Source organism: Ostrea edulis, chromosome 2 (genome assembly GCF_947568905.1).
Source record: "Ostrea edulis chromosome 2, xbOstEdul1.1, whole genome shotgun sequence".
In the NCBI taxonomy this organism is placed as follows: domain Eukaryota; kingdom Metazoa; phylum Mollusca; class Bivalvia; order Ostreida; family Ostreidae; genus Ostrea; species Ostrea edulis.
The window spans coordinates 65,515,890-65,528,167 of NC_079165.1; the positions used below are offsets into that span (position 1 = coordinate 65,515,890).

General features: G+C 35.3%; 2 protein-coding genes across 2 annotated transcripts; both read right to left on the minus strand.

The window, feature by feature from the left end:
- Positions 1–1,783: 1,783 nt before the first annotated feature.
- LOC130052335 (uncharacterized) lies at positions 1,784–6,735 on the minus strand. The gene is made up of 4 exons (XM_056156846.1): positions 6,583–6,735; positions 6,026–6,145; positions 3,565–3,743; positions 1,784–2,668 (listed from the first exon to the last, which is right to left on the minus strand). Exons 1-4 carry the CDS (start codon positions 6,629–6,631, stop codon positions 2,585–2,587), a joined length of 432 nt encoding a protein of 143 aa, XP_056012821.1. The 5' UTR covers positions 6,632–6,735; the 3' UTR covers positions 1,784–2,584.
- A 3,615-nt stretch (positions 6,736–10,350) lies between these two features.
- LOC130052336 (uncharacterized) lies at positions 10,351–12,156 on the minus strand. The gene is made up of 2 exons (XM_056156847.1): positions 11,853–12,156; positions 10,351–11,704 (listed from the first exon to the last, which is right to left on the minus strand). The coding sequence occupies exons 1-2, from the start codon at positions 11,923–11,925 to the stop codon at positions 10,473–10,475; spliced, it is 1,305 nt and encodes a 434-aa protein (XP_056012822.1). The 5' UTR covers positions 11,926–12,156; the 3' UTR covers positions 10,351–10,472.
- Positions 12,157–12,278: the final 122 nt, after the last annotated feature.

Sequence of the window (12,278 nt, forward strand, 5' to 3'; positions counted from 1 at the left end):
TAAGCATACATGTGAAGCTCAAACAAAACTGGGGTTATGAAAATTATTTATCTGTAGTCATAAATTTAGATCACAGAAGATCATTGTGCAAGTTAAGAATTTCTTCTCAAAGGTTAAAAATCGAAATGGGTAGGTTTATCAACATTCCTAGAAAGACCGATCATGCACACCATGCCAATCCAATACCATTGAAAATGAAATACATTTGTTGATAACATGTGAAAAATACGATAACGAAAGAAAAGAAATATCTAATTTTGTTGAGAAAAAATGTCCAAAATAATGAACAAAAACTATTTTGGCTACTCAACACAGAAGAGAAAGAGATTCTTGATCCTGTGGGCAGATCTATTAACAATAACATGGTATAGTAATATTATATGTATATGTATGGCATTTGTAAAAGACTTATGTGTTCTTGAGTATATCTTGTCAGTTATTGCTTAATATGTATAATCTATTGTTTGGCATCTCTTCTCTTCATTGTTGTAATCATCTCAAGTTTGTCTATTTTGGACTCTGAATTAGAAATAAAGTATTCTATTCTATTCTATAAATGTAAGCAATAGACATTAATGATAGCATCATCCTTTCTGTCTTTTCCCCCACACTTGTGAACATTTAAATACTCATTTACACATTTTATGGCATATGGTTGTGTAATTAACATTTAAGGGAGATGATTATCTAAGTAATGGAACTTGTGCCCAATCCTTGGTGTAATTAGCAACAAAATATGTTTAAAGCGATATTTGAAACCTTGACGGTTATACGACGCAATTTTACCGGTCTGATTGACATGAAATCACAGACTCTACTTGATGATGCCAGTGATGGGACACCTGTTGATCACAGCCAGGTTTAATATAACTCCACCCCCCCCACCCCCCCCCCACACACACACACGGATGAAGCAAGAAATGGCCTGCAAGTGGATAGACGGAGACACCGCGATCTACACATGCTGGCTCGATCACTGCTTCTTTCCTAACCCAGTCAGCTAGAGGTTCAGCGGCGACACTCTTATTCTATGTTATTATTATGTATATACATGTATTTTAAATGTTCGTTACATTCATCTTATATCATTTTAAGACCCGAGAAGTTGCGTTTTATCCCATTGGATGCACTTGTTTCGGTCTTATTCATCTTATCAATATTTAAAATGTCTTTTCCCCCACACTTGTGAATATTTAAATACTCATTTACACATTTTATGGCATATGGTTGTGTAATTAACATTTAAGGGAGATGATTATCTAAGTAATGGAACTTGTGCCCAATCCTTGGTGTAATTAGCAACAAAATACATTGTATGTTTAAAGCGATATTTGAAACCTTGACGGTTATACGATGCAATTTTACCGGTCTGATTGACATGAAATCACAGACTCTACTTGATGATGCCAGTGATGGGACACCTGTTGATCACAGCCAGGTTTAATATGTGTAACACTAAAATTGCACTCTTTTGCGCGATTGATTAGACAACTTCACATATAGCCTTGTTATGAAGAGAGGGAGAACACTATTGATTTTTAGATCGAAAGTCAAGGACACTACGGGAAGCTTGTAGACACTATTTGATTAAGCTTTGTTATCAAGAGAGGAAGAACCTTATGCATTTTGGGGTCAAAGGGTCAAGGTCACTAAGAGATATCATAGAATAAAACTTCACATTCACTGATTGCCTACATTTTGAGGGGATGCCTCGCTTTTTGGAGCTATTTTTATAAAGTTCATTACCTGTACTGTTACATGTAAATTGAATTCTTATCAAAAATTTATCTTTCATATAAAATTTATTATGAAATATGTTTATGTATACAATTGTAGAAAAAAAAATCAAATCTGTGTTATTACTACTTTAAAAGCGGTTTCTCACTTTACACTGACATTTTCTCCACATTCACTCAAAAATCACACAGTATATAATGATAGATAATGGAATGTACAGATCACATGATCAAAATATACAATGATTTACATGTACATATGAAATAAAAAATACACAAAGTGAATCAACAGTCTTTGATACAAGTCATGATTATCACATCTAGTTCCATTATCAATACAGGTATTAAAATGTCCTTGCATATATCTAATGTATAAAAAGTTACTTCCAAATGGCATGCATGAAAGTAGTAATGCAGATTTTTAATGGAAAATGAAATAAGAAAAGTTCAGAGCACTGAAACGACTCATTTGGAAATTATACCTATATACCACTACAAGATTTCTTTTTTCTTTTAGATAAATACGAAAACGTGTACAAAGTATTACATAAAATCTGTCCATCATGAAGTATCCTGTACTTACATGTAATAGTCATTAGCAAATGATAAATTCCAACACTACCAAGGGTGTTTATGAAAAATGGATGTACATTATCGTAGAAATCAATTTTCAGTAAAAAAAAAAAAAAAAAAAAGTTTTGATATCATTGCAAAAGATAAAATAAAGTTTCAGTTGAATATCTTGTTTTAATATTTGACAGTCATTAATTTATGTTGAGATTATCACATTGAAGCCATTGCTTTGAAATGATGTGATTCTGTCTGATGATCTGATCTTGTTTCCATGGCTACCTGTACAGATGGTAAAGTGCCTGGGAAACCAAAGCAATGGACAAGAGAACATAACTCAGCTGTGTAGAACTTCCTCCCAACTGTAAGAACATAAAAAACTTATCAAATGTGTGATTATGTCAGTTTTTTGTTGTTACTATGTAATTCAATTTCTTCCAAGCCTTTTTATTTCATTCTGTCACTGTTATGTCCCTCTTTATATCTTAATAAACAAAATACATGGAAATTGTTTTGGTCAATGCAGGTGGCCATGGTATCTATGTTAGCAGGTGGCCCATGGTATCTATGTTAGCAGGTGGCCCATGGTATCTATCTTATTCAAGAAACAAAACAATGACTGACATAGAATTATGCCTAATTTTAAATACTAAACAAAATCAACAAAAGTTGGTTTGAATACTGTAAACCAACTTTTATTGATGAAGACTTTATTTCACGATTTACTAATGATGAACTGGTTCGCGACAACTTATCTTCGTGACCAAGATTATCTTAAAACAAATACAAAAATCAAAGGGCTGGTTCGCAGTGAGAAATATTCGTGATGAGGCTCTCACCAGCCTCGAGAAAATTTCTCGCATACATGAGGTCATAAGATTTATTTCAAATCTGCCATGGTCTACAGTATTTAAACCAAGATTTTGTTGATTTTGTTTTAATAGCTTTAGGGAATCTAATTAATTAGACTTGGCCTTTAATAGTAAACTTAATATGCTCACAGTATGATGGTCCTAGACATTGTAAATGTTCTAATTTTAGCATATTTAAAATTTGGTGCATTTAGAGCTGATGCACTATTTGACATGATAATGATTTAGTGCTGTTTTGTGTTTGATAATGGATGAATAGAGATTTTGATATTTTAGTACAAACATAAATTAGTACCATTGTTTTACAGTCAAAACCCCAAAAATTTGATATGTACACTTACAGTACATTAGATTAAATAAATGATACAAAAATAAAGAACACTGACCGTTACATAGTAATTGCATCTGTCTCCCTGACAACACTCCACACAGTTCCAGTCCCGGTACCAATCTCTCATACACTTGAATCCCATAGCAGCTGACTGGGCATCACAAGTGGCTTTTGTTTCACATGACTTTGAGATGTTGTGGTACCTCTCGCTGACTCTCTGCCAGAATCTCGGCTCTGATGGATGAGATTAATTTGTTAACAGTCAGTATAATCTTTATAAACAAGAAACATTTAATTTCATTATATATGAGAATTTGTCGTTTTAATACATATATCTATTAAGCAAGTACAGCCAAATCTGTCACAGCAGTCACCTCTCTCAAGTGGTCACTTGTCTCCTGCAGTCAATTCGTTCTCATTAAAAATTCAATATACATGTAACTCTATTAAAAGATCCTCCTGTGAAACTCAGTCAGCGGTCATCACATTTCATTCCAAACCACCATTTTCCCCTGTGTATAGCAACCATTTTAAATTGTCACATGACTTAACTGTATATACATCTAGGGTCTATCTTTTAAATGCAGCTAGATGGTTTCTGAATGCACTGCTAGTAATGTAAGCAACTGACTAAGCGTGACAGAATCTCATGAACCTAACTGGTCTAATTAGATCAATTTTGAAATGTTGTATGAAGAAATAATGTAGTCTATATGCATATTTTACATGTACACATGTACTTTCTAAGCATTTAGTATTTCAAATTATAGAATGTCCAAATCTCATTTGATAAGTGGACCCCTACTAAGAGGTCACCTTCATTGAATCCCACTGGTAGCTACTTTCAACTTAGTTGCCAACCTAGCTGCAATAATGTAGCCCTCTCTGATTATTTTTATTCTGACGTTTTCGGGAGAGGGCTGCAAAATTTCATAGGATCTTCATAATGGTGCAAATTTTTTTATGAATAACCTGTAATAAGCTCCATGTATTTATCTCCAATGTTGTTTACACTAAAAAGAGTACCAACTTTGTGCTTGAGCATGTCTAATAAAGGGTTTTTTCATTAAATAAAAATTCTTCATCTGCTCCACTATGCAAGTTATCGCATGATCTCGTAGGTGGATCTACTGAAAAAACCTTAACATTGACTCGGCATGAAAATGTAGTTAATCGAGTCATTCCGACAAAGAAAGGAAAATCATATGGTGGCAGAAAAAATTTACACTCTGCTGTTTGTTTTTTAACTTGATATCAAATTTAAACTTTTTCAATACTGACGAAATTGCTTTCTCCTCCATAAAAAGGAAATGCTTAAAATTTAGCATATATTGAATATTTTTATTTTCCATACCAAACAATTAACAATTTCTTTCACCTAAAAGATAATTTTGTTCATTAGGAATCACGCAACCCAAACAGCAAGGTAAATGGCAACCAAGTTGAAAGGTCAGTTGACGAATAACAGGGGAAGGTGCAGCTGAATTGAGTTTGCATACATGATATCATATTAAGTGATAAAACATAGATACTGCAGGATGTTTGATTACTTGATATTGCTGATTGGCTAATGCAAGGCTAATCTTTCCCTTGGAATTTTGATTAAAATGTCCATTAAAAATTCTCAGATAGATTACTACTTCTACTATATCAATACAACATTAATACAAGTATTAATGGTTATTTGTTAAATATACTATATCATTTCAAAAATACAGGCACATGTATTTATTAAAGGTTCTAATAACATGTGTTCGTGTTTATTTACACCTGTTACCTATTGGGTAGTCTAATTGTCACCTTGTCAGGTGACATCTAAATAGATTTTAAATGACCACCGTCAGTGAGTAGAATTTTGAAACCATTCAAAGGCTCTTTTTAGTGTAGATAACTTATGCCACACCCGCCCTTGCCTTACTCGAGTACTTTGATTTATCATTAAAAATTGTTTTATTTTGTAGAAAGGAAGAGAATACTGCGTGAAGAATTGTTTATGTATATCAGTGTTTTTGAGTAAACTGGACGTTCAGAGCGCTTCATATCCTAACCTACGTGTTTGTGTTTATTTATAAATTATTTATGTCCGTTTGAGTAGAACGAATAAGAACATAAATTATCATACTGTTATGTCCTTAACAGGTCCAACCTGAGTATATTGGTGATATCAAAAATCATAATAAAACATTTTCAGAAAAGTAAAAAAAAAAAAGGGGGGGGGGGGGGCTTGTATAACATAACATATTACATACAAAGTGAACACAAACAGATGCAGCTAGACAACAACTGTATTGATGAAAGCTCTAAATACTTACACTGCCATCTGATTTCTGTATTGAAAGCTCTAAATACTTATGCTGCCATCTGATTTCTGTATTGAAAGCTCTAAATACTTACACTGCCATCTGATTTCTGTATTGAAAGCTCTAATACTTACGCTGCCATTTAATTTCTGTATTGAAAGCTCTAAGTACTTACGCTGCCATTTAATTTCTGAATTGAAAGCTCTAAATACTTACGCTGCCATCTGATTTCTGTCCTGCAGGCATCTTGCTCTTTCTCACACTGAATGGTTGTCTTAACGCATTTGTCTTTATTTGTTCTCTGACCCAAACATACATAGCATTCCAGAGCAAAACCTGCAAATTCACAATAGGCCTATATTATACATGCATGAAACTTTCTTCAGTAAAAAATCAAAAGTTTTCATAAAACACGGTGTCATCATCTATTCATTATGTTACTTATAGTTACTGTGTATAGATAATATTGTTAATTCTTTTATTTCACAGGTGGTTCTGGCCACAATCATCTGGTTGATTAAAGTGCTTAATTGTCATTTCTTGAAAAATAAAAATGCTCTGCTGTTACTAGCATTTCTCGTTACTTTTTGTCGTACAATTTTACTATAGTATTTCCTATTTGACACATTTAAGACACAAATCATGGTAAATTAAAATTATCAATGTCTATTGCATATTGTTTGGAGTCAGTCACTTCCGGAATCTCAATATTCTACCTATCAGCACGTCTAAGTTATCTTAAATGGCTAGATAAAGAAAATGTATATACTTACATGAGCCAATTAAACACAGAAGACCCAAAAGGACCACTGTATTCTTCATTTTATATAGTTTTTAGAATTTTTACCTGTACACATTCATAGAATTTTTTAAGGTACAGGTAAAGCGGAAATAATAAGTATGTAAACTCCAAAAGTGGTTTCGTCGGAATATCAAATTCCGGATTATCAACTCTGGGAACCGGGATGTCTTTGCAGGCAGGTAGTAACGGGATGGGATCGGGTGACAAATTATTTTGACGTATTTTACGTACATGACCCCCCCCACACACACACACACACACACACCCCACACACACACACTTCCAAGTTTGTTTTTTATACCAGTAATGAATAGTACTTTAGTGGAATGGAAGAAAAGCTAAAATTCCATTGAACCCGTGCACAGGTGCTTGGGTCATACATGTAATATAAAAATACACATCTAACTTTATACATATGTAAATATTTACATATATAAAGTTAGATGCGTATTCATATATTTTATGACCCAAGCACCTGTGAACCCGTGCAGTGATATGAAAGATCGACGCCCCCTTATGGTTTAGGATTTTGAAGTCTGGGTAAAACTACCGCCTTGGTTCACACACGCGTGCTCGCACGCACACACACCCTTTACCATAGCCCCTCTCGCAATGAACTTAATGAATGTTCAATTGACTTCTCCGGCTGCCTCCTCCCAACAGTTAACTTACTGTGTCAACTTCGTACATACGTTGTGTACATGACATGTAACTCGATCATACATCTCCATTTCCAAGTGCATGAATACCTTTGATACAATCAGGGCCGTAAATTACATGGAGGCGGAGGAGGCAGCTGCCTCCTCCAACTTTTGAGCCAAAAAAAAATTAAAATTTAAAGTTCATTAGAATTTATGTTGTTTCCAATAACTAAGAACATGATACCTCCCTTAAAAAGCATTCCAAATCTTTCTTTTAAAATGAGTTAGTCAAGTAACATCTTAGAAGGCCCTAGAATCAAGGATTTTGCACGAAACGTGTTCAGTGTGCACAAAATGTGCTCAGCGTCTGGGGGCCTGGGCGGCCCCCAGACCCCCGCCTAATTTCCTGCCTCCTCCAAATTGAAGGTTAATTTACGGCCCTGACAATGTCATGTTTAAATGATTTCTACAGTTATATTCATCAAGGCCAGGGTATCCATGCGATGAGGACGGTCTGTAATGAAAGGCGAAGATAACGAACAGTGATCAATCTCACAACTCTCACACGGAATACAAAACAAAGGGTTGGGCAAACACGGACCCCTGGGCATATTGGACCAGCTCTAGGTGGGATGAGGCGCCTATAGGAGGAGTAAGCATCCCCTGTCGACCGGTCACACCCGCCGTGAGCCCCATGTCTTGATCAGGTACACTGATGTAAACAGAGTAATCCGTAGTCAAAATCAGTGTGCCAAAAAACGGCCTGACAATCAGTTTGAAACACGTCAAACAGCATTCGACCCAATGATCAGGCTATATAGGCAAACCAGATCATTATAACGAGCATAGAATTTGTGAAATGATGACTTTAAACGAGACTGTTGAAACTCCTGTAACATCAATTTGCTTGTCAGTAGCCTGCCTCGATTTAAAAACTGATCAAGCTCTCGCGTAAATACATGAGCTGCTTTTAGACATTATCTTTTGTGTGGAGAAACCACCATCCAAGTCTGCACAACCAGGGCAGAAAAAAAGTTATCCAAGGAAACGGAGGAACGGTGCCAGAGTATGGAACGCAAAATTCACGTATACTATATTTTATATTATAGAAATCATTTACTGTCTGTAAAAAGATAATAAAGACGCGGCCAGATAATTGTTTTCGTGTACCTATTACTATCTATAACGAAATGATATCAGATGTGACCAGGTAATTGTATCGACACAAGTTTACACACAAGTTTGTATCTATAATAGGATGATTTCAGACATACACTAGATGATTACTTCCATGTACCTACATACTATTATGATGGAAGAATATCGATGTGACCAGATAATATTGCTTTCATTCAACGTTTACTAGCTGTAACGGGAGAGTATCGATATAGGCTATAACCAGATAGTTGCTTTCATTTACCTTTTACTAGCTATCTGTAACGGGAGAATATCGATATAGCCAGATAATTGATTCCTTGTTACTTTTACTAGCCATCTATAACAGATAATATCGATACATTCAGATAATTGCTTTTACTAGCCATCTATAACGGATAATATCGATACATTCAGATAATTGCTTTTACTAGCCATCTGTAACGGATAATATCGGTATAAACAGATGCTTGCTTTCATATACCTATTACTTACTATCTTAAAAAAAACTTCCCGGGTGATATCGAACGTGGCTAGATAATTACTTCCATACATGTACATTACATAGGATGAAATCAGACACACACCGCAGAATTGCTTCCATATACTTTTTGCTATCTTAACAGGAAAATATCAAAATACATGAACGACATTGTACGTACATAAGTTATATTTAGGCATACAGTTGTAATAGTACTAAGTTTTGACAACCCATTACTGACAAATATATGTTTTTATATTCATACATATTTAGATCTTAGATCCACCCCTTTATTTACACCACTACACAAAGGTACACTTACAATTTATATACCTTGGGGGCTTTGGTCATAGATCTGAGTGTGGTCATTTTGTATGAAGGGTTTTTATTGGTCAGTGATTGTAAAGTTGCATTTGGTTGGTTTTCTCGGTTCTATAGTTTTACCGCCAGTTTTGAGCAGTATTAATATTATTCAGAAGCTAGGTAGACATTTGAATTGACATGATTTTTAGAAAGAGTTTAATACTGACAGCAGACTACAAAATCCTTGATTTCTGGTGAGTAACATATTTATACTAATTCCTATTGCTACTAGTTAATTAAAAGTCTATTCTGTATATTTGCAATATAAACTTCCCATTTGCACTTTTACTAAATGACTGAAAGAATGAATGAATGAGTCCAATTATCCATTATATTGATTAAAGAATTCAGTTATATATATTACTACATTGTAAGGTGATATAAATCAGTTTACATAGATTTTATGCTTATCAAAAGTATTTGATGACTGCTCAAAATGAGCAATTAGATATTTAGTTTAATTCATGAAAGTGATTTTACATTGTACATACATGGTACTTTATTGAATTATAGAGTCAATCCTTGAATCCTGATATATTGTCCGAGCTGTAAATTTTCTGAGGGAAGCTTCTTCCCATAGAAAGGTATGTCAATATTGTTGTTTTATTTCATTAATTAACTTTTTATGAATATTCACGGGAGAAATACTATTTTGCAAAATGATGTATCTTTAGAGTTATCTCCCTTAAATGATAGACGTATCTTGATGGAAATCAGTAAGATTAAATATCGTTTAGCATAGGTTTTGATTGTTAAGTTAATATTATATAATTGTTTTATCATATTTTAGGGCTATCTTTAGAGATAGATATATTGTCTATTCCATCATTGTGTCCGAATAAATATATTGAGACCTGAACCCTACAGGCGTTTCGTCAGTTGTTCTTGTTGGGAGAAACCCCTGCTACACAGTGAAAGTTCTTTATTGTGCCAACGCCTGCCGCGACACGGGGCCTCTGTTTTTACAACATGAACCCATTACAGTTATATCTAGGCATGTACACAAGTCATGTTTAGGCATATACTCTGTACTGAAGGGTTTGGAAGAATTGTCGCTGTACAGCCTCTTGATATATCATAGCAGGATAAGATGTACAAGTTTTGAAGATCTAGTCTTTATCATTTAATTAGATAAAGGTGCAGCATATATACAGTAAACAAGCCTGGTGTAAATAACAATCACAAGTTAACTTTCTACAGTTTTGATATACATCACTTCCTTTATGTCGCAGCAGGTGTTTGGGATGACGACACTGAGGGTAATCTGAGTCCAACAGGGTAAGCATAAGACTGTGTGTCATCAAAACCATACAAAAGTAAGCCGAATTTGACATTAGGATCCACGTGTGTGACGTAGTGCTGTCCTGGACTCACTTCCACTGAGATTATGAGGTATATGACTCCGTTAACCAGCAGGACATCCAGTCCCTCGATTTTGGAGTTGATCGTGTCTCCGTCCAATGTAATTTGGTCCACATCGTGACTTTTCACTAAGAATACAAGATAGTGTGTCAAGTTCTCTTTGGTCGGGGTATGGAATTTGTAATTGTTAGAATATTGATCCAAGGAGGGGACTAGCAGTAAGAATGGACTGATTGTGAACGGTGCAGCTGTTACAATGAGAGGTTTTTCGCTGGATCCGTGGTACGGATTAGAGGCTCCTGCAGTAATCCTGGATACTCCTCGCTTTCGGAGCTGACTGGAAAGGTTGACATTTTTCCCCTTTGTTGTAATTACGTTGTCGACTCCAAGATTGCTGTAGTAGAGATTGATGTAGGTAGTATTAAATAAGGGAGGAACAATGAATTCGGTACCGATACTATTGGATGGCGGGATGAATTCGATCATTTGATTATATTTAGCTCTCGAAGGAGAGCCGAAAAACTGACCCGATATGAGCCCCACTGGTTTGTTAGAATATACACGGGTACCCATAAGATATCCTAGAGGAGTCTGTAGTTGAGCAGTTTGTCCCTTTGAAAGAGTGAAAGATATGTTCTCTCCCATACCATAATGCTTCGATTGAAAAGTCACGCCACCCCAGAATCCTTTTGTGACATTCACCTCCGTGTTGTCGTCTGTGGCCACTAAAGCTACTGTGCTGTTGTACTGGGTAGCAGTATAGTACATTTTGCCCCAGAAATCTACGGGGATCGCTTGGAATCCTTCCCCGGCACAACATTCGTCACCAGAATGTCCATAGACATAAATTGGATGATCGGATTCGATAATGATCCCTTTGTTTTCTATCTCATTTCCATCTAGAACTATTCCCGGTGGAAGGGGTACTACAGCGCCTTCGTTTGCTTTCACTTGCAAGACCCTGTCTACCCCAGGATAACCGGAAGTCAGCCTTACTTCTGTGTCCAGCAGACTGGATATTAAGAGTTCCGCCCTAGTCACTGGCTTCTTTCCATCTGGAAACATTACCACGTGTCTTCTTCCTCCGTGTCCTTCATAAAAATATCACGAAAATTAACAGTACATTGTAGTGCTATCCAGACATACACGTTTTCAGTAATTAAAATATTGCAAATCAATATCAAAACAGCCAGTGAATCCAATGTTCATAACTGAAACCAAAGAAAGATAAGATAATACCTGTTGATTGTCCTTTGATATTACAATGGAAAAGTTGTACCAAAGCAAGACTCAAAATTACTTTACGAAACATGTCGTAGCGATTCTTCACTCCGTTTGCTTATATTTTAGATTGTGTATTCTTAGTTCATTAAATGCAGTTAAGATATGCTAATGAAATGCGTCAGAATCGGCATTTAATTAGTCTTTGTTTAACTTTTTTCAGATGTCTTTCGAGGCGTGAGAAAGGTGCAGTTTGGATTTTCCTTGCACAAGGCAATGACGTATTGATGAAAGTGTTTGGTAAACGCAAGTAAAATATATGCATGCCCATCATTCATTCAAATTACGAAACTAAAGATTTCATAGGCGGTGCTATTAGTCTTTGATGTTAATTGCATTTTTATGTCAAATGTGACGGACCAATCAGAAACTGAGGAAACAATG